We start from the raw sequence: 22881 nt of genomic DNA, 5'->3' as shown, positions 1-22881 counted from the left end.
AGTCAGTGTTAGAAAACAGTGGTCTAGTTGAACAAATTGTGTGCTTACCTTCAACATCCAGAGAGATTGTCGCACAGATGGAGCCTCCCTGGTTGGTGGCTCTGATCTGGTACACAGTGGAGTCTTCCTCATCGGCCTCGGTGATGACCAGCTGGTGGTAACCTCCCTTGAACTCCTGGATCTTGATCTTCTTTCCATCAGAGTGGATCTCCTTTCCTCGTCTGAACCATTTGATCACAGGCTTAGGGCTCCCTGTGATCTTGCAGACCAGGGTAGCGTTGCTCTTGTACTTGACGCTCATGTTCCTCAGCTCTTCTTTGAAGGCGGGAGCACGAACTTCAACGGCCGTGGCCGGAACCACGGGAGCGGTCTCCTCGCTGTAGTCGCTCTGTCCTCCCAGGTTCTCGCATTTCACACGGAAGATGCACTCGATTCCCTCGGTGAGACGCTTGACGGAGAACACCGTCTGTTTGATCTCGTCTGTGGTCACCGGAGTCCAGTCGCTCCATTCCTTCTTGTCCTTCTTGTGCTTCTTCTCAAGGTAATAGCTCTTGATCTTGGAGCCGCCGTCGCTGAGAGGAGGCCTCCAGGAAACCACGCAGGAGTCCTTGGTGATACCAGAAACAGCCGGTGACAGAGGTGGTGATGGTCTCTCTGTGGACAGGAATATTGAAATCAGAAACCAGTGCCAGAACTTTTGTAGTGTACACGGGTGAATTGATATGGTGTATTATAGTTCTATGCTTACATTGTAAAATATGCATTTCTGAAATATTTCGAAACATGGATGAAACTTACCCAGTTGGCTCTTGATAAGGATAGGGGAAGTGAGTTCCAGCGGTTCGCTGTTGCCATAGCGATTCTGGGCGTACACACGGAAGAAGTATCCGGCGCTGTCGCTGAGGTTGGGGATACGGCAAGATATGCCATTGATGGATGACGACACCAGTTCCCACTCAGTGCCCTCCTTGTCTTCACGTTTCTCCACAATGTAGTTGGTGATCATGCAGCCGCCGTCGTCCTTGGGAGCCTTCCAGCTGATGATGACAGAGTTCTTCAGGAGAGCTTCCAGCACAATGGGACCCTGAGGCATATCAGGTTTGTCTGGAAAAAGAGGTATTAGACATACATTATAAATCTAACACTGTCACCTTGACTTTGTTGCACTGACTGCAGTAAATGCACACAGACATACCATAAATCTCAACATTGCATGCGGTGTCAGCCCTGCCGAAGTGGTTGTGCAGTCTGATCCTGTATTTGCCTCCGTGGACTCTGCGCTGCACGTTCTTGATCACCAGGTGTGTGTAGTGCTCGGTGGTCTCGATGCTGATGTCGTCGGTGTTCTCCAGGGTCTTCGCCCCGTGCAGCCACATGATCTTTGGCTCGGGGCGGCCGATGTAGACGGCGTGGATGCGCAGAGTGGAACCCAGGCCGGCGTAGTAGGTTTCCTTCAGCGGGTAGTCGGGGTGGAAGCTCGCAGCAGCCTCCAACACCAGAACGCCCGTGGTCTCGGCTTCTCCGGCGTCGTTGATGCCCTTGCAGGTGTACTGTCCCTCGTCCTCCTGCTGATCCGTCATAATGGACAATGAGTGGTTGCGGCCATCAGAGCTCATCTCGTACTTGCGAGACTCAACGATCTCCTTGCTGTCGTGATACCACTTGATGTCAGGGACGGGTCTGCCAATAATCTGGCACTTCATGACGGCAGGCTGGCCGAGCTTGGCAGTCACTTCATCCATTTCCTTTCTCAGACCCGGTTTAGTTTCAACTGTACGTACAAAACAAGGACGTATGTTTAGGAAACACGTCTATCACGTTCAGTAATGTCTCACAGTAAAGCATGTTGGGTAAATGTGTATATTTCAGTGCACTCACCACTCAGTTTGGTCCTGATGCATGTGGCAGTCCGGCGAGGTCTACTCATTCCTCTCTCATTCTCAGCAAACACTCGGAACTCGTACTCGGTGGCCTCAGCCAGTCCGACCATGATGAACTCCTTCTCCTTCAGTCGCAGCTTGTTGGATTTCTTCCAGGTGCTGTCAATGAACCTCCTGTACTCCACCCAGTAGCCCAAGACCTCCTTTCCACCGTCGCACTCTGGAGCCTGCCAACGGATGGTGATGGCCATCTTCGTGACGTTCACTGTGTCGATCTCGCCTGGTTGACTTGGCTTGTCTGGAAGGAAAGAAACAAAAAAACAACTTAATTAACGATTGTTTTTGCGACTTAATGACACCAACGAGAGGCACAGTGTCTCTTTCTGTTCTGGTGTTGTTGTCTGTAAAACTCCACTGGGAGAGAGTCGATGTTCCAGCCAAGTATCGGAGGTCGTCTCGATCCATCAACTATAATAACTACGGTGCTAATAATTATCAGCGGAGACTCACCGAATGGATCCTTGCATGTGACTGGGTCAGACACAGGACCGGCCTCGCTCTCGCCGATGCTGTTGACGGCAACAACGCGGAACTGGTATTCTGCATCAGGGGTGAGTCCAGACAGAGTAAACATGGTGGAGGCGATCTTGGTCTGGTGTCGGGACCACGTCTCAGCGGACACCACCTTGTACTCAACAAAGTACCCAGTGATGGTAGAACCACCGTCGTCCTTCGGTCTGGACCAGGCCAAGGCCACAGAGCTCTTGGTGACGTCCATGATCTCTGGTGGGGTGCTTGAAGGCTCAGGGGGACCTGGTTTGAAAAGGAAGATTATTGTTTGAGTCACTAATGAAGGGTCTCATACTATTCAGAGACTCTTCAGACTGAAGAATACTTACAGAGAGGAGTCTTGGGCACCAGTGGCTGCTCCGACTTCAGAGAGGCGCTGATACCGAAGGAGTTCTCAGCTGTGACCTTCAAGTGGTACTCTGTTCCCTCCTTCAGGCCCTTGACAACAAGATGAGTGTCAGTCACTCTGGAGTCCACGGTGTACCAGGCATTCCTGGCTGCTTCACGTCTTTCTACGATGTACCCCAGGATCTCGGAGCCACCGTCATCCGTGGGCGTCTTCCAGGACACCTTGACAGAGTTGGCCTGGATCTCCTCAAAGACCATCGGTCCCTCTGGAGCGCTTGGGCGTCCGATGACCTTCACCTTGATTTGAACCTTCTTCTTGCCAACCTTATTCTCCAGCAGGAGGTCGTACACGCCGGAGTCACTCCTCTCGGCTCCCTTGATCACCAGCTCACTGGCGTCCTCCGTGGAGGCGATCATGGTCTTGGCAGAGACTGTACCACTGTCCTTCAACCACTTGCAGATTGGTTGAGGTTTACCCTTGATGGGCACTGAGAGTCTAACCACGCCTCCGTGGCGTACCACGTACACGTCTTTGTATTTCAGCTCCAGGTCATAATCAGGAGATTCTGGAGAACAAAGACAGTTACAAGAGTCAGTTTTATTCTATGTTACTTTTAAACGGATAAAATGATCTTACTGCGGGTGTTAATGTAACCTCACCGAGCATCTCAGTCACAGTGACGGTTCCAGGCACTTCAGCAGGCTCTCCGGAGCCGCCGGCGTTGCAGGCCATCACACGGAATTTGAACTCCTCTCCTTGTGGCATTTTGGTCAGCGTGTACTCGCAGATCAGCGATGGGGTGGTGTTGCACTTGACCCAAGCCATGGTGCCCGCCTTCTGCATCTCAATCAGGTAACCGTCCACCCTGGCGTCTCCCTCGTCGTCGGGAGGACTCCAAGCCAGTGACACGGAGGATTTGGTGGTATCGGTGATCCTCGGGTTCTGAGGACAGCCAGGTGGATCTGAGCGGGGAAGAGAAGCATGTATGCACTTTTAGCAGCTGCTACAAAAGATATAATAATAACAATAATAATAATTATAACTTTATTTATATAGCACTTATCAAAACAAAGTTACAAAGTGCTTCACATAAAAAAACAAAAAAACACAGCTAAAACAAAATAAAAGTACTAAGACGGCAACATGCAAATTAAAATAGTAAAACTCATAATACAGAATAAAAAGTAGAATCAGGTGAAGCCAGTGACTCGGCCGACCTTATTTCCTTGGGCAGGGTGTTCCGGAGTCTCGGATCGAGAGACTGGAACAGATAAAAAGCCCTGCCCGACGAGCTCAAAGTACGAGCAGAAACGAGGTTCTCAAACCCGACTGTATCGTTACAAAACCCGATGCCTCGTTTTGGACCCTGCTCCTGCTTGAGAGCGAAACGCAACCCTGCACACTGGGTCGGGCGGGTGTCCCCGTGCTGGCACCTGCGTCCCGAGGGCTGGAGGTTGATCCTGCCAGTAGCACAAGCTTGTCTCAAAGATTATGGTTCCTTTGATCGCTCTCACGTTACTTGGATAACTGTGGCAATTCTAGAGCTAATACATGCCAACGAGCGCTGACCTCCAGGGTGCGTGCATTTATCAGACTTAAAACTCATCCGGGGGGCCCCGGCCGCCTTGGTGACTCTAGATAACCTCAAGCCAATCGCTGGCCCTCGTGGCGGCGACGTCTCATTCGAATGTGTGCCCTACCAACTTTCGATGGTACTTTCTGTGCCTACCGTGGTGTCCACGGGTAACGGGGAATCAGGGTTCGATTCCGGAGAGGGAGCCTGAGAAACGGCTAACACATCCAAGAAAGGCAGCAGGCGTGCAAATTACCCACTCCCGACTCGGGGAGGTAGTGACGAAAAATAACAATACAGGACTCTTTTACCGCCCTGTAATTGTAATGAGTACACTTTAAATCCTTTAACGAGGATCAATTGGAGGGCGAGTCCGGTGCCAGCAGCTGCGGTAATTCCAGTTCCAATAGTGTATGTTAAAGTTGCTGCGGTTAAAAAGCTCATAGTTGGATCTCGGGATCGAGCCGACGGTCCGCCGCGAGGCGAGCTACTGTCTGTCGCAGATTTGATTCCCGGGCCGCTGTGGTAAGAACTCAGCCTTGAATTCGTAGTGTGCCACTTGAAGTGAAATTCGTGGACGAAAAGCAAAAGCATTTGCAAAGAAAGTTTTCATTAATCAAGAACGAAAGTCGGAGGTTCGAAGACGATCAGATATCGTTGTAGTTCCGACCATAAAACGATGCCAACTAGCGATCCTGCAGCATTATTCCCGCTGGAAAGCGTACGGGAAATCAAAGTCCTTGGGTTCCGGGGGGAGTACGGTTGCACAGCTGAAACTTAAAGGAATTGACGGAAGGGCACCACCAGCAGTGGAGCCTGCGGCTTAATTTGACTCAACATTCGCAGCTGCCTGATTTTTTATGAATTATCTAAATATAACAGAGCTCCTCTTACCGATGGGATCTGTTGCCACCGCTGGTTTGGATAGCAGACTGGGTTTGCCCACTCCTCTGGCGTTGATGGCAGTGATTCTGTGCTCATACTCCAGGCCCTCGATCAGCTCCGTCGACCTGTACCTGGTCATGGTGATGGGGTTCTTGTTGGCGCGCACCCATCTGTCAGACCTGACTTCTTTGCGCTCGATGATGTATCCAGAAACCTCAAGGCCGCCGTCTTCATCTGGCGGGTTCCAGGCCACGGTCATGCTGTCACGGGAAGCATCAAAGACGGTGGGACGGCCAGGAGGTCCAGGCGCGTCTGTGGAGGAGGGGGGACATGTTACCGTACTTCTGTCTGTATAATAATATCGGCTGAATGTGCAACGAAGTCTTACTCTTCATGCTCCTGCAGGTGACGATCTCAGACTGCAGGTACTCTCCGGTGCCGTAGCGATTGATGGCAGCTGCACGGAAGACGTACTCGTCTCCCTCAATCAGGTTCACAAACTTGAAGGTCGGTCGGCTGACGGATTCGCAGACAGGCACCCAGCCGGGTCTGTGAGCGTCACGCTGCTCCACCACGTAGCCGCTGATGGGAGCGCCGCCATCTCTGGCTGGAGGATCCCAGCTGCAGCTGACGGTGGTGGCATCGATCTCATCGATGCTGATGGGTCCCGTCGGTTCATCAGGTTTAGCTGGTAAAAGATGAATTCATGGTTACAATCAACGTGATTGCCTGAAACGTAAATGTTAATAATATACTCGGTATTGATTGCCGTAATATTGTCAAGAAGAACCGAGTGGATGGTGGCTTACAGAGGATGATGACCTTGATGACCTCGCTGATAACACCGACGGCGTTCTTCACCTCCAGGTTGTAGTCACCGGTGTCGTCGATGGTGGTGTCAGACACGGTCAGTTTGGAGAACTTGCCGGTGCTCTTGATCTTGACGCGGTCGGTGACTTTCATCTTGTTATCTCTGAAGTACCAGGAGCAGACGGGAGGAGGCCTGCCGACGATGGGCAGGTCCAGCTCCAGAGCTTTGCCGGCCAGGACGTTGACAACCTTCTGAGGAATACTGGAGAAGTCTACCACGGGCATTACTGGAGAGGACAAAGAGACAGTATACATCAACAGTTGGGAAACAGATTGTGAACTGAGCTATGATGCTAAACATTACTGCTGGGTAGAAAATCATCTGGACAAGAAAAACACGCCTTTTATCATGACCTCTTTGGTTAAACAGGCAAAAGATAGCAGGTTACCTCTCTGTTCGTTTACGGTGACGGCAGTAACAAGCTCTCTGGGCTCGCCGGCTCCTCTGCTGTTGATCGCTCTGATTCTGAACAAGTACTGCTCGCCCTCGTTCAGCTTGTCGATGGTGTGCTCAAAGTCCGTTGTCTTCAGCGTGGCCACCTTCATCCACTTGTCAGTGCCAAACTTGCAGGCTTCGATGACGTAGCCCGTCAGTCTGCTGCCGCCGTCGTGCTCGGGCTTCTCCCAGCCCAGGGTGACGGTGGTCTTGGTGACGTCGATCATCTCCAGCTTGAGTGGCGTCAGAGGCACCTCGCAAACCAGGACGACGTCGGGAGTCTCGCAGGGCTCGCCGATGCCATAGATGTTCTCAGGGAGGACCCGGAAGTAGTAGAGCATGCCCTCCATCAGGCTGTCGATCTTGTAAGACGTCTTACTGCACTTGGAGGTGACGGTCTTGTACGCTCTCATGGAAGCCTCGCGCCTCTCGATGATGTAGTTGTTGACAGGAGCGCCGCCGTCCACAGTTGGGGCTTCCCAAGAAATGGTTGCAGACTCCTTGGTCAGCTCCTTGATCTTGAGCGGTCCAGTTGGTCCAGGAGTATCTAACAAGAACAACAGATTCCAAAAGCTGTTCAAGTAAAGTCACATTTAAAGAATTCTAAAATGTCATATTTCATCTCCATCAACGTACCGTAGACCTTGACCAGAATGTTGACTTCCTGTTTCCCGGCAGAGTTCTCGGCGACCAGCGTGTACTTGCCGGCGTCGTAGCGGTGGACCCTTTCGATGATGAGCGTGGTGGATGTGCTGCTGACGTCAATGAAGCCTCTGTTGTGGAGGTCGACGTCGGGCTTGCTCCACGTGATGGCGGGAGCGGGACGACCGGTGACGCTTACGAACAGGCGGAGGGATCCGCCGGCGCGCAGGCAGATGGTCTTCTTCAGGTCATCGTGGAGCTCAAAGTCGGGAGTTTCTGTGTGACAAGTTCAAATGTTACCACGTCACACAAGACAATAATATTTAGTCTATAGCCCTCCTTCTCTGTTAGTAACCATGGTGACGTGTTAGTTACCATGGTGACGTGTTAGTTACTATGGTGACGTGTTAGTTACCATGGTGACGTGTTTAGTGGAGGCAGAATAACTCTCACGTTAGCTAACGCTGGCTAGCAAGTATTGTTGTCTTGTTTTTTTAACAACGGCTGAATAAAGTCCTGGTTTCTCTCAACATGTTGTGTCACTCTCTCTCCAGGATCACCGGAGGTAGTTGACAAAGTTCACATGAACCAACGGGACCAGATTAGACCCCTACGCCGCTGGAGACGACTGGAGAACGCTAGCTAGCTAACGCCTGCTCTCCTCCCGGTGAAGTCGTCTAACAGCAGCTAGCGGCTCACGGTTAGCTGCTGTTAGCAGAAGGCTAAATATTAGCATCATTTCCTCTCCGTCTCTGAAACGCTTCTCTGATATTGTAGCTCTAGAGCCTCCAATCACAGTTACTCATCTCTAATGTCTGAGATCTGGATTCAGACAACACAGAGGACATTTAGATGTGGAGCTTTAGCCCACTGCTAGCGTTAGCCTCCAGCTAATGTTAGCCCACTGCTAGCGTTAGCCTCCAGCTAATGTTAGCCCACTGCTAGCGTTAGCCTCCAGCTAATGTTAGCCCACTGCTAGCGTTAGCCTCCAGCTAATGTTAGCCCACTGCTAGCGTAAGCCTCCAGCTAACGTTAGCCCACTGCTAGCGTTAGCCTCCAGCTAATGTTAGCCCACTGCTAGCGTTAGCCTCCAGCTAATGTTAGCCCACTGCTAGCGTTAGCCTCCAGCTAATGTTAGCCCACTGCTAGCGTAAGCCTCCAGCTAACGTTAGCCCACTGCTAGCGTTAGCCTCCAGCTAATGTTAGCCCACTGCTAGCGTTAGCCTCCAGCTAATGTTAGCCCACTGCTAGCGTTAGCCTCCAGTCTTTCTTTGGTTAGCATCTTAGTTCACGTTTTGTGTCATGTTTTTGTTAAATCATATTTTTTCTGTAAAGCAATAAAACTATATTTTGTATCTCATCTCTTTCTCTAAATAAATAAATTGCTAAACCTTCCAGACGACTCACCGATCCTCTCCACCGGCTCCGTCTCGGCACACGGTTCGCTGAAGTCTCCGGTCCCGTTGATGTTGATGCCGGCCACTCTGAAGCAGTACTTCTTGCCTGCTGAGAGTCCCGGGACCACGTGCTCTGCAGTACGCAGCGTCTTCTCGTGAGCCTTCTTCCATTCCTCCGCTCCGGCTTCCTGCATCTCCAGGATGTAGCCCATCACGTCGGCTCCTCCGTCATCCACGGGCCGGGACCAGGCCAGGCTGATGCTGTCGGCGTGGGTGTCGATGATCCGAGGGATGGAAGGAGGAGCAGGGGTGCCTGGGGGGGGGGGAGACGACACAGGAATGGAGATCAATACAAGTGTGAGATCTATAAAGGATTTACTGACATGGTGACCCCTCAGTCATCTAGAAAGATCAGATTTATATATTTAAGATCAGCCGTCAGATCTGCGGTCGTTTAACAGACTCAAAGTGGACTCACATGTCGGCTCTCTGCAGACGACGTAGAGAGAAACCTCGCTGGCTTCGCTCTCTCCGGCCTTGTTGATGGCCGTCACTCTGAACTGGTAGATGTTGCCTTCGGTCAAACCGGACACCTTCAGCATGGTGTCCAGGTGAGCTCCGTCCCGGTTCACCCTCACCCAGCGGGCGCTCTTCCTCTCGCGCCTCTCCACCAGGTAATGGATCAGCGGGCTGCCGCCGTCGCTCTCCGGCTTTAGCCACTCGATGGTGGCGAAGTCCTCTCCTGACACCAGGATCTCTGGAGTTCCAGGAGGAGTCGGCACGGCTGGAAGGATAAAGAAGGTACGTCAGAGTTAGAGGTTGTTTTACCTTTAAGTCTAGTGACTGGGTTTGCTCTCAGGCAGATCTGTCTTGCTTTCATCTCAGTTCTGAGTGTTGTACTTACTGAAGGTGTTTCTGGCGATCATGGGCTCTGACTGGATGTAGACTCCCTCTCCGTACTTGTTGACGCCCCGGACTCTGAACATGTACTCCGTGTTCTTGAACAGTCCGGTGATGTTGCAGGTCAGCTCCTTGCACTCGGTGTGCATGACGACCCAGTTGAGTCTGTTGGTGTCGCGCCGGTGCACGATGTAGTGGGAAACCTGGTCGCCGCCATCCTCCAGAGGAGGCTTCCAGCTCAGCGTGCACGACTCCTCCGTGATCTTGCTGATCTCAATGCAGCCTTCACACTCTCCGGGGGTGTCTGCAAGAAAAAACAGGTGTGCTCATTGTAGTTGGTAGGGATGCACCGATACCGATACCGATACCAGTATCGGGTATCGGGTCCGATACTATGCTCATGTACTTGTACTCGTACTCGCAAAATGGCTCCGATACAACGGCACCGATACCACTTTACGGTGGTTCGCCCGACCCTCACTCTCATTGCGCCACGGGGTTTTGCTTGCACCCTCTGACTCGAGCGTATGTTAGACTCCTTGGTCCGTGTTTCAAGACGGGTCAGGTGGGTTGCCGACATCACCGCAGACCCCTGGCCCCGTTTACGTGCGTTGAGCCCCACCCTGGGGGCACAACGCAGTTCGGGCGCACTGAGGACAGTCCACCCCGGTCGACAGTCACACCGGGAGCAGGAGGCCCCGTCACGGTGCGGCGAGGTCCGGGCGGGGAGCGCTGTAAAGCTGCGGCCGCGAGCCACCTTCGCCCCGAGCCTTTCCAAGCCGACCTAGAGCCGGTGGCGGCGCACCGCCTCGTATGCGGGACTCCCCAGCCTGCCGTGTGTCCTCACACCCTCCAGCTGGCTGTTAACGAGGGTCTTTAGACACAGAGAAGTACTCGTATCGGTACTCGGTATCAGAGAGTACCCAAATGTAAGTACTTGTACTCAGTCTGATATAAAGTGGTATCGGTGCATCCCTAGTAGTTGGCTTATCTCGGGTACACCCTACACGAGAATCAAGCTGATTTTGGGTCTGATTCCGCCTGGTGACTGTTTAATGGTTCTAAAGATGACCTTTCCAGATGTTCCTGTGCTGTGGGATATGTTAAGAGTGTTTTTTTACATCCTCCGATCGGCTCTGAAGTCCATCCTGGGCGCACTGATTTCAAATGATAAATATTAAACCGTCCTGAAATCAATGCGGACCGTCCCAGATTTAAAATCTCACCGTCATTCAAAGTGACCTTTAACATAAATCGAACATCAGAAGTGGTTTATTTTTGTTCATGTTGTTAAGGAGGAGTAAACGTGCGTACGTCATTTTTCATCGCAGTTCATTCTAATGTAACAGGTATTTTTCTTTCAACTCTCTTCCCAAATTCGTTCCAAAATTTATTTTCAGCCTCCCCGCTCATATTTTTTTCGTCTCGGGACGTCCTTAAGCTCGAGCCCTGTGTGTGTGGTGTTCTGTTTGGGCCAAATCGTTGCTCTCCACACACTATGGGAACCAAACTGTTAATTTGAACACAACATGTTGTCTTGTGTGGGCTCTCTCTCACATTTTACACATCTGGTGAGATTTGAAACATCTGCTAGTGTGGGCCAGCCTCTAGGATAACCATCACAGCACTCTGACTTACCGAGCACTTTGACGTTGACCTCGGCCGTCTTGGTTCCGCTCACGTTCCTGACCGTGAGGATGTACTTCCCGGTGTCGTCTCTGTCACAGAATTTGATGACGGCCATGGCCCTGGTGGCGGTGTACTGCAGGTGGTACTTTTCACACAACTCCAGATCCCTGGTGCCCTTGGACCAGGAAGCCTTGGGGTCCGGCCTGCCTCCCACTGCGGCGTCCAGAACCAGGTCTGAACCGGCTCTGACTCTGACGGTTTCGGACAGGAGTTTGCTGTCCAGCTGGGCCTTTGGAGGCTCTGGTGGGTGGAAAAAGAGGAACATGGTTATAAACAATTTGTTGGTTAAGATTGGACTCCTTTTGCTGGGACTGTAATAACATAATATATGCACACTGAATTAATTCTACACCTTTAAGTCGTAAGGTGTTGCTCGCTCTTACTTAGCAGGAAGTTTCATCTTACTGTCTGATTTATTTAAGACTTGAGATTCGTGTGTGCTGTATTTGGTGGTGTTGTATCTCAATCATGGATGCAGATCTCACCAAAGTCGGTCTTGCACTGCACCGAGCCGGTGGACTGTGAGGGCAAGCTGAAGACCTGGTTGGTGTTCTTGGCGATGACTCTGAACTCGTAGGGCTCTCCCTCTCCCAGGGCAGTGACGGTGTAGAAAGTGTCCGTCACGTTGGTGTAGTTACACTTGAGCCAGCGGCCTTCGCCGGTCAAAGTGTACGGCTTGCGCTCAATGATGTAGCCCACAATGGGACTGCCGCCGTCATTCAGAGGAGACGACCATTTGAGGGACACGGTGGTTCTGGTAACATTTGTGACCTCTGGCTTACTTGGTGGATCTAAAAAAAACAGATCAGACATGTTGGAGGAATGGAGTATTAACCAACAAACCACTGGTTCCCAAACTGGGTCCAAACTCACCAACTGGGTTCTGAGCAACTGTTCCCTTGGAGGCCTCGCTGGCTTTGCTCAGCCCGGCACTGTTCATGGCATAAACCCTGAACTGGTACTCCAGGCCTTCAACCAGGCCCTCCATCTTGCTGTAGCAATCGAAGCAGGGGATCTTGTTCTCCCTCACCCACAGGATGTTGTTCCTCTCCTTCTTCTCGATCCAGTAGCCGGTCACCTTGCTGCCGCCATCGTTGTAGGGCTCCTCCCATTTTATGGTCATTGAGTTCGAGGTGACGCCGAAGACTGAAGGCCTTGTTGGTGGGCCAGGAGGTGCTGGGATTAAAAAAGGAGATTTTGTTATTGTGTCACAGTCGCCTGAATGTCAGCCTGATCCAACAACAGACATTAACAGTCTAATAATGCTCAAACACTTCTATCTGTTCTTTATTATTCATACGTTTCAATAATAGTTTATGGTTTAGTACTTACTGAAAGGATGCTCTGCGACTATAGTCTCAGACTCAGTCGACTTGCTGACACCAAATTTGTTCTCAGCAGAGACCCTGAATGTGTACTGCATGTACTTGGTCAGGTGACTGACGTCGAGAGATGTGCGCTTGACGCTGGAGTTGATCAGCTGCCAGGCGGTGGAGCCAGATTCACGCTTCTCCACAATGTAGTTGGTGATATCAGTGCCGCCGTCGTCTTCTGGTGGTTCCCAGTTAACGACGCAGGACTCAGAGGTGATGGATGTGATTTCGATGGGTCCGGTTGGAGGACTGGGTCTACCTGTGACATTAACTTCAATAGTGAAGGTCCTGGTTCCCGCCGCGTTCTCCAGAGTCAGGTAGTATTTGCCACCATCTCCTCTCATGGCTTCCTTGACTGAGATAGTGGTTCTGTCCTTCGTTGTTTGGATGATGACTCTGTCTGAGTTCTTAAGCCTCATCTCTTCCAGCTTCCAGATGACCTTGGGAGCCGGTCTACCACTGATGGGAACATCAATGGTGAACGTTTTGCCAGAACTGCATGTGATGAGCTGGTTGGTGATCTCACTGAGGTCAGCAGCAGGTTCAATGTGAGGCTCTTTGACCAACGCCGCAACCAGAGTTTCCCTGGCGGCGCTGTAGCCCGATTCATTCTTGGCCTTCACACGGAAGTCATACTCGTCACCCTTGTTGAGCTTTTCAACCACGTAGGTGAGAGTCTTGGTGTTGCCGCACACGACCCATTTGTCCGTACCCTTTGGCTTAGCCTCAATGACGTAACCCTGGATGCGGCTGCCGCCGTCATGCTCTGGTTTCAACCAGCCCAGTACCACGGTGCTGTCTGTGGTGTCCAGGATGTCCATTCTCTTTGGAGATGCTGGCTCCGCGGTGGCAATGACAGGCTCAGTCAGCTCAAAGGCCTCACCCACACCGTGCTGGTTCTCGGCTGAGACTCTAAAGAAGTATGGTACTCCCTCCAGCAGGTCCTGGATCTTCAGGATTCGCTTTGTGCTCTTGCCACCAGACTGCTGCCAAGTGCGGCGGCTAGCCTCACGCCTCTCAACAATATAGTGTTGGATTCGTGCTCCACCGTCATTGAGAGGAGGCTCCCAGGTAACTGTGACGGAGCCTCTGGACACCTCCTTGAAGACAACAGCTTGAGGAGGTCCAGGAGTGTCCATCACTTTCACAGTGAAGGTAATGGCCTTGCTTCCACTGGCGTTCTCCAGGTTAACGGTGTATTTGCCGGTATCATTTCTCGAGCAATTCTCAATGCTTAAAGAACTGTAACCTTCCGTGGTTGAGACCTCAGACATGCCACCCAGCTCTCCTTCTTCCTTCACCCAGGTGGCAGTGGGAACTGGCTTTCCTCTGAAGTGGATGCCCAGGCACACTGAGCCTCCAGGCTTCACAATGTGCGTCTGCTTGAAGGTGGCATCAATATCCACCTGTGGTGGTGTCAGCCTGTCAACAGCCTGGGCAGGCTCCGGGATCTCCTGATCATCGCCTCTACCGATGTGGTTGACGGCTGCGACACGGAGCCTGTACTCAGCTCCTGTCTGTAGACCAGTCGCTGTGTAATTTGTTTCTGCCACCAGCTCCTCGTTTACTCTCTTCCATTCGGTCTCTTGTCCCTTCACCATCTCAACAATGTACCCCAGGACCTCCATGCCTCCGTCTTCCGCAGGCCTGGACCATTCAAGGCTGATGGAGTTGTTGGTGGAGTCGGTCACGCACACCACAGATGGAGCACAAGGAATATCCTTCGGCTCGGCGGCTTTGATAGGCAGGGAGATGTTGCTAGGAGCTCCAACACCGGCGTCGTTCACGGCCATGACGCGGAACTCGTACTCCATATCCTCCGTCAGGTGGACAACCTTGTGAGCACATTCGATGATGGGCTTCTTGGTCGTCACCTTGTAGAAGCGGACCGTCTTCTTTTCTCGTTTCTCCACGAGGTAATACTGGATGGGGTTTCCTCCGTCAGAGGTTGGAGCGGTCCAGGAGAGGGTGATGCTCTCTCCTGACGACTCAGTAGCATCAGGAGTGCCTGGAGCATCAGGGGCAGCTGAAGGGGAACAATTTTGATAGATTTGTGCAATGTTTGAAAAATATAGAAAACTGTCTTATATATAGCATTTACTTAACCTTTCCACTTACTGTATTGCATCTGTGCAATGATGGGGCTGGATTCCAAAGGTCTGCCATGTCCAAACTTGTTAACAGCAGAGACCCTGAACTGGTACTCATTGGTCTTGATGAGCTTGGTTGCGTTGAAAGTGCACGCTGTACATTCGTCGGACACCAAAGCCCAGGAGATCTTGGCAGTCTCGCGCTTCTCAATGATGTAATGCGAAATCTCTGAGCAGCCGTCGTTCTCCGGCGGATCCCAGGTCAGAGTGCACTTACCCTCTGAGATGCTGCTGAAGGTCATTGGTCCTACTGGCTCCCCAGGTGTGTCTGCATCACACAGGTGTGAGAGATTGAAGTTAGAACATGAATAAATAAAACATCTGCGTTGTATTAAACAAAGTCAAAACAGCGTACCCTGGACTTGAACAAGGATGTCCTGCTTCTTGGTTCCAGATCCGTTGGTAGCCTCCACACTGTAGAGGCCGCGGTGTGTACGATCAGCGTCCCTGACGAACAGGGTGCTGGATCCAGCTACGTTGATAATATCCATCATCTTCTTGGTAACCTCCACGCTGTCTCTGTACCAGACGATCCTGGGAGCAGGGCGTCCAGTGATGGTCGCCTTCAGCCTGATGTTGTCTCCTGCCTTGACCGTCAAACCCTCGAAGTATTCTGGGCCAAACTCAATATTTGGACAAGCTAGTTCACAGGAAAAGGGAACGCATCAGTACAGTATGTAAGCAGGATTCTTCGTCATTTACTCAAACTGCTAATATTACTAATCATCAATCCTTTCGTTACTCACAGTTCTCACTTCTGACCACAATTAAGCCGGAGGAGTTGGAGGGAGGACTGACGACGCCGATGGAGTTTCTGGCCGTCACTCTGAACTCGTAGCGTTCATTTGTTGCTAACCCGGTGACGGCGTGTTGGCACTCATGTACGTCAGTCAAGTTGGCCTTGAACCACCGGCCCTTTCCTTGGCGTTTCTCAATGTTGTAGCTAGTAATCTTGCTACCACCATCACGTTTGGGTGCATCCCATTTCAGCGTCACTGAGTCGCTGGTCACATCAATGTAGTCAGGCTGGCCGGGAGGATCTGAAAGGCAACAGACGCATCTTTGAACTCACAGGTTTTTTAAACTAAACTTATTGTAATTCCAATATGCTGGATGTTTGAAGTGCAACAAAGAAACTACATCATGTAATAGTCTGAATCTGCACTCACCAACAGGACTGACAGCCATGATGGGCTTGCTCTCATCACTCATTCGGCTGAAGCCAGAATCATTCTGGCTGTAGACTCTGAAGGAGTACTCGAGGCCTTCAATGAGCTCCGAGATCCTGTAGTCTGTTTCTTTGATCAGCATCGTGTTCACCTTCTGCCACATGATGCTGTTCTTCTCCCTCTTCTCCACGTGGTAGCCCTGGAGGGGGGTACCGCCGTCATAGATGGGCTTCTCCCACTGGATGGTCATGCCATCGTTGGTGACGTTGTATACGAAGGGCTTGCCTGGCGGGCCTGGAGGCCTGAACTGGTGCTTGGCAATGACATTCTGTGAGACCAGAGCCTCGCTGACACCGTATCTGTTCTCAGCACACACTCTGAACTGGTACGTGATCCCCTTGATAAGGTTGGAGGCCTTGAACTGAGTATCCAGTACACTGGAGCAGGCCATCTTCCAGACATTCTGGGTGGTGTCCCGCTTCTCCACAGTGTAGCAGCTGATGTCGCCGCCGCCGTCATCGTTGGGCTCGTCCCAGGAGATCATGATGCTCTCAGCTCTCACTTCATCCAGGCGGATGGGTCCAACGGGCTTTGATGGTGGTCCGAGTGTGATGACATGGATGTGGAAGGATCTCCTGTTGACCTTGTTGTCGAGGGTCAGGGTGTATTTACCCTCGTCGTCCTTCTTCACGCTCTTAATCATGAGAGTGGCTTTGTTTTCTGTCGTCTTGAAGCGGATCTGGTCGCTCTCCTTCTGAGGCAGGTTGTCCTTCAGCCACAGAACAGAGGGTTTGGGTTTACCTTTGTACGGCAGCTCGATGTGCACGTTGTGACCCAGACGAACATTGATGCGGCCACCTGGATACTCGTCAAGGCTTGCCTCAGGTGTGATGATGTAGTCAATGACCTTGATAGACCCGGTCTCAACAAAGTCGCCCTGTCCCTTCTCATTCCTGGCGGCAACTCTGAAGAACACGTCTGAGTGCTCCTTCAGGTTCTTGACTTCAAACTCACAATGTTTGCTGGTTCCTCCCAAAGACCACTCCTCGCCCTTGAGCTTCTTCTCAACGACGTAGTCGGAGATGATGCTTCCACCGTCGTAATCAGGCTTCAGCCACTGCAGAGTGACAGAGGTCTTTGATGAATCCTTCATAGAGATGTCCTTGACTGGTCCTGGAGTCTCTGTGGCCTTCACAGGCTCAAGTGTATCACATGGATCGCCGACACCATTCTCATTCTCTGCCAACACACGGAAGAAGAAGGTCGTCTTCTCGGAGAGGTCCTCCATGGTGTACGTTGTTTCTGTGCATTTGCTTGTCACTGCGGAGAAGGATCTCTTGGCGGAGTCCCTCTTCTCAACGATGTAGTTTGTGATCTCAGCACCGCCGTCGAGGAGTGGAGGCTCCCAGCAGAGAGTCACCTTTCCACGAGTCACGTCCTTCAGGACCAAATTCATGCACTGAGCTGGAGTATCCTGGACCTTCACAGACAGGGTCAGGGACTTTGGCTGTCCCACTCCATTCTCTATCTTCACTGTGTACTTTCCGGTGTCGAGCTTGGTCACCTCACGCATAACAAGGACTGTGGTAGTGTCCGAGTGGTGGAACTCATATTTGGGGTCCCGGTCGATGCAATCTTCTCCCTTACTCCAGGAAACGGTGGGAGCAGGTCTGCCCTTCAGGGGAACAGACAGCTCCACGTCCTTACCGGCCTTCACAATGTAGTGAGTTCTCATGGCCACATCTGGGTCAATCTGGGCCTCCTCTGTGAAAATCATGACAAATATACAAGGTCACACAGGGACTGTTATATGAGAGCAACATAAGAACAAAACTGGTGATTAATTTACCCAGGATGTCCTTAGCTTGCACAGGCTCCGTCATCTCCAGAGGCTCTCCACGGCCGGAACAGTTGACGGCAGAGACTCTGAAGAAGTAGTTGACGTCTGGTTTCAGGTCATGAACTGTGTATTCGGTTGTCTTGGCCTCTCCCTTGGAGGTAATCATGGCCCATTCTTGCTCTCCCTCTACAAGCTTCTCCACCATGTAGCTGGTGACCTCGCTGCCTCCGTCCCATTCTGGCTTGGACCAGCCCAATGTGATGGATGTCTTGGTGGAGTCCACCACCTTCAGCTTGCAAGGCTCATCAGGTGGATCTGAAACAAAATGCATTTGTTTTATGGGGGGTGTACATTTATCTTTCCTGTTTTTGATGGAACTTCGTGTAGGGATGTCACGATACCAGAAATGTAGTAGTCCATACCAGTACTAGTGAAACTCCATGATTTTACAAGATTACATTTGAACGCATAACGACAACGTCAGAGTTTAACTTCACCCAGTACTCATTTTCACTGAATAAAGCCTGAATGCATCATAATGGAATTCAAAATGACACCTCCATGAGCTAGTAAGCGTTAGCTGTTAGCAGCCAGTGAGCAGCTCAGTCCTGCACGGAGCTAACAGCTAACGCTAACTAGCTCTCGTCCTGCAGATTTCAACACGGATTTGTTGCTCGCAATGTAGCGTCATCAGTAACAAATAGGGTGGGTTTTCTCTGGAATGTGTCGATAGGGAGTTTACTGCATCCCAAACACATTTTCTATCATCCCCGGGACGACGGGACGCCGTAAGTCTCAAGACCTGACGGTTCCTATGATACCTGCGGTACTGTAGAAAAACGAGTATCATCACGTTTTCAGAATTTTGGCATCGACTTGTTACCGAAGTACGTCCGTTCTTGTGACATCCCTAAATCTTTGAATGTTAGACCACTTACCAACAGGGTCAGCAGCCTTGTAGCAGTCTGATGCATCGGAGAACGGCCCCTCTCCGGCCATGTTGATGGCACAGATGCGATACTGGTACTCGTTTCCTTCTGTCAGATGGTAGATGTTCTGTTTGATGCCAGTGACGGGCTCTTTGTAAACACGGATCCAACGCAAGCTCTTCTTGTCGCGTCTCTCCAGGTAGTAGCCCGTCACGGGGCTGCCTCCGTCTACACCTGGTTTGGCCCATTCCACCACCATGGTGGTCTTGGTGATGGTTGTCACCTCAGGAGTGTGAGGCTGCCCAGGAGTTACTGTAAACATTTACAGCAAACATGTTAAGAAAATGCAAATAAGTAACAATTTTGATGAAACACTTTTTTTCTCAGACTTTGGTGTTACCGAAACAGGAAAACTCAAAAAACTAGAGAACTATAAAAGCTCAATCACAGAATCTGTTATAACTTCTTCACATTAACAATCATATTCACACTCTACAGCCCCAAACTTACCAAAGGCGTTTTTAGCGATGACGGGTTCCGACAACAGCGGCTCTCCTGCTCCGTACTTGTTAACAGCCATTACGCGGAACACATACTCATTTCCACGCATCAGCTTGCCGACGGCGACGTACGTCTGCTCGAGCCTGTCTGAAACTGTTGACCAGACCACTCGGCTGGTTTCACGCCTTTCAACGATGTAGTGGGTCACCTTGAATCCTCCCTGGTCTGACTCAGGCACAGGCTCCCAGCTGAGGATGATCCGGTCTGCCGTTATGGAGTTGAAGTTAATGGTGCCGGCTGGAGGTCCAGGTTTGTCTAAGGGGAGGTAGAAAAAAAAGGAACAATAAATACAGGGATGATGGAAGACCATATTACATTAGAGCATCTCGATTAATTGGATATAGGAATTCAGAATTGAGGTATAAATGTTCTAAATACCTAAGATTTCAATCCTGATGGTTGCAGATGCTGAGCCCAGAACATTCTTGATCTTGACCTCATACGAGCCGGTGTCACAACGAGCTGCATCCTTGATCAGAACATCAGAAGAGTCTGTTGTGCTTTCAATAGACCGGGTAGAGGTCGCTATCAGCTCCTTTCCATCCTTCAGCCACTCAATGGTCGGCAGAGGCTTGGCGATGATTCCGACTCTAAGCTTAACTGAAGCTCCAGCCTTGTACTGAACCACGTCCAGATACTCTGGAGGAAGGTCAATGGCTGGGGCACCTGTGGGACACAAGATAAATATTAAAGCTGCAAGCAGCGATGAATGGGCCCTCGCACTTTCCCGCGCATCCGGGGTGCTAGCGGGACGCCGACTGACGCGGCAATGAAACCGGAACTCTAGGGTGGGCAGTGGTGGCCTAAAGGTTAGAGAAGCGAGCTTGAGACCAGAAGGTCGCTGGTTCAATCCCCTGGACCGGGTGGGGAAAGTGAAAAGCAGCTTGCCCCTCCCTCATTACCACCACTGAGGTGCCCTTGAGCAAGGCACTTAACCCCAACCGCTCCAGTGGAGTTGCTCAGTGGCCAGCAGATCAGACTGTAGTTGTACTAGGCAGCTTCCAGGTGTGTAACTGTGTAACTGTGTAACTGTGTAACTATGTGATTGTGATCAGGGCGTTCCTGAAAAAGAGAGCATTGCTCTCAGTGAACCTCCCCCTGAATAAATAAAGGTTAAAAAAACTCTGAGTGCAATGACACCTCCCACGAGACTCTACGACGAACGGTTCATGAGTTATGAAAGGGGGCGTGGCCAACGTCTTGGAGCAGACTATGAGTCTATTTGTGCATGTACATGTCCTCAGGACTGGACCCTTATCATGCCTGAAAAATTTGGGGCAGATCGGACTATGTACAGTTGAGTTACAACATGGCGAATGGCTCAAAATGGCCGCCACATTCAGGTCGTTCAGTGAAAACTCACCATTTTGATAACTTTTCATCCTTAAGGTCGTAAAATGATCCTGACCAAATTTCAAGTCGTTCTGATTAAATCTGTAGGAGGAGGAGTTAAAGTACGCGGACTACTGCGAAAATCGCACATTAAATTGAAAATGGCTGACTTCCTGTTGAGTTTTGGGCATCCCTCAAACTTTCTAGGGGGCGCTAGAGAGCGTCTGATAAGTCTGCCAAGTTTAACATCTCTTTGAGCACGTTAAGGCCTCAAAAAGGCGATTCATTTGGGAGAAAAAGAAAGAGAAGAATACAGTTTCAATAGGGCCTTCGTTGGCCCGGCGTCGTCGGTGCTCAGCCCTAATAAAGACATGCAAACACAGATAGAAATCAAAAACTCACCACACGCATCAACACAAGTAACTGGGCCAGCAATGAGAGATGGGTTGCTGACGGAGCCAACGGTATTCTTGGCATATACTCTGAACTCGTAAGACTCGTCCTGGCTCAGTCCAGACACGGTGAAGCCGAGCTCAATGATGTTGGTGAAGTTGGCCTTCACCCATCTGTCACTGGGAGCTTCCCTCCTCTCCACGCTGTAGCCGGTAATCTTGCTGCCACCGTCGTACGGAGGCCTCTGCCAGGCCAGCCTGACGGAGTTCTTGGTGACTTCTGTGATATGGACGTTTGCTGGTGGCTCTGTCACATTAACGTGAAAAAGATGAAATTTTTAATGAAACAACAGTCTTAATGTAAGCTCCTATATTATTTAATGCTATGGGGGTGGGGGGGGGGGGGGCAGAGGTCCAAATTAGAAATACTTACCGCAGGCATCAATAGCAAGCACCTCTTCAGAGGTCTTGCTCAGCTTTCCAATACCGGCGGCGTTTTCAGCCGCCACCTTGAATTCGTAGATGAGGCCGGGGCAGATGTTCGTGATTCGCCACTGGTTTCCTGTGATCGCCGTCTTATTGACCTTCTGCCAGAGGATGCTGCTCCTCTCCTTCATCTGGAGATGATATCCAATCACAGTGTTTCCACCGTCGTTGACTGGCTCATTCCAGCAGACCGTCAGGCTCTCTCTAGATATGTAGCCCAGCCATGGTGTGGATGGAGGTCCGGGGAAGGCTGGAATGAACCACATTCATGTTAATGTTTATTCAGAAAGACAAAAGTTGTCACACACAACACACATTATTACTTACTGTATGGAAGCTTTATCATGACTGGCTTGCTGTCGATATGGTCGCTGACACCGTAGCGGTTCTCAGCCTTGATCCTGAACTGGTACTCCTCGCCCTTCGTCAGTTTGGTCGCCTTGATTGAGTTTCTGGCAATGCTAGTTGACACCTCTGCCCAGGCAGGAGTGCTGGTTTCACGTTTCAGAACGATGTAGTTGGTGACAGGACTGCCACCATCGTACTCTGGAAGCGCCCATTTCAGATATACCGTGGTCTCTCCGACCTCTCCGACCTCGACCGGACCGATAGGAGGACCGGGTCTGTCCAGCACAACGAAGATGATGAAGATCTTGGTGGTACCTCCCGCATTTGAGGCAGTGACTTCATATTTGCCAGCGTCACTTGCGATGCTTTCATTTAGGGTGACGATTAAACTGTCTGGAGTTGGTTCTGTTAGCAGTCTCTTGGATCCCTTGATGACAACGTTGTTCCTGGACATGGTCACCTTAGGCATGGGCCTGCCGCTGAGAGGGATCTCAAAGGTCAGGTTGGCTCCGGCTCTCACATAAACTGTATTCTTAGGGTAGTTCTTCAGGTCAAACTCTGGAGCCTCTGTTAAAAAATAAGACATCAACGTGATAATTAATGTCATCTTAAAACAAGTACCCCATCAAACAGAATTTTTCCACCAATTCCAAGTATCTTTGAATATACATTTTCATTAAATGGAAATACAGAATTCCCAGTTATAATATGTTATGTACTACCTTTGATCATCTCAATCCGAACAACATAACTAATATTAAAATGTAGTAAAGATATTACCAAGTATTTCCTTGACAAGAACGGGTACGATCATCTCCTTCGGTTCACTGAGTCCGGCGTGGTTCTCGGCTCGAACTCTGAAGTAGTACTCAGCACCCTCCCTCAGGCTCTTGATGGTGTGGTTCATGGTCTTCACATTGGCACACTTCACCCACTTGGTCTGGCTCTTCTCCAGGGCATCGATAAGGTAACCAGTGACTCTGCTGCCGCCATCGTATTCTGGTCTCGTCCAGGCAATCGTAACACTGTCCTTGGTAACATTCGCAACTCCAAGTTTCATGGGTACACTCGGTACCTCTGCAACAGACAGTAGGACATTTTATGAAGCAC

General features: G+C 50.7%; 1 protein-coding gene across 1 annotated transcript in view; it reads right to left on the bottom strand.

The window, feature by feature from the left end:
• ttn.1 (titin, tandem duplicate 1) overlaps positions 1–22881 on the bottom strand; it is a 215177-nt gene that overhangs the window by 8178 nt on the left and 184118 nt on the right. Inside the window, 31 exon segments of the mRNA XM_037762617.1 lie at positions 49–654; positions 799–1104; positions 1196–1771; positions 1879–2178; positions 2391–2693; positions 2780–3364; positions 3459–3761; positions 5267–5569; positions 5646–5945; positions 6067–6354; positions 6517–7110; positions 7200–7481; positions 8613–8915; positions 9081–9386; positions 9507–9806; positions 11141–11431; positions 11677–11982; positions 12065–12367; positions 12524–14590; positions 14683–14982; positions 15070–15354; positions 15461–15754; positions 15884–17647; positions 17733–18038; positions 18662–18964; positions 19163–19468; positions 19592–19879; positions 20948–21244; positions 21371–21673; positions 21751–22338; positions 22552–22848. Coding sequence (XP_037618545.1) covers positions 49–654; positions 799–1104; positions 1196–1771; positions 1879–2178; positions 2391–2693; positions 2780–3364; positions 3459–3761; positions 5267–5569; positions 5646–5945; positions 6067–6354; positions 6517–7110; positions 7200–7481; positions 8613–8915; positions 9081–9386; positions 9507–9806; positions 11141–11431; positions 11677–11982; positions 12065–12367; positions 12524–14590; positions 14683–14982; positions 15070–15354; positions 15461–15754; positions 15884–17647; positions 17733–18038; positions 18662–18964; positions 19163–19468; positions 19592–19879; positions 20948–21244; positions 21371–21673; positions 21751–22338; positions 22552–22848 — 13953 coding nt within the window.

The sequence above is a fragment of the Sebastes umbrosus genome, assembly GCF_015220745.1.
Source record: "Sebastes umbrosus isolate fSebUmb1 chromosome 13 unlocalized genomic scaffold, fSebUmb1.pri SUPER_13_unloc_1, whole genome shotgun sequence".
NCBI lineage: Eukaryota > Metazoa > Chordata > Actinopteri > Perciformes > Sebastidae > Sebastes > Sebastes umbrosus.
This window is presented reverse-complemented; position numbering and strand designations above follow the sequence as displayed.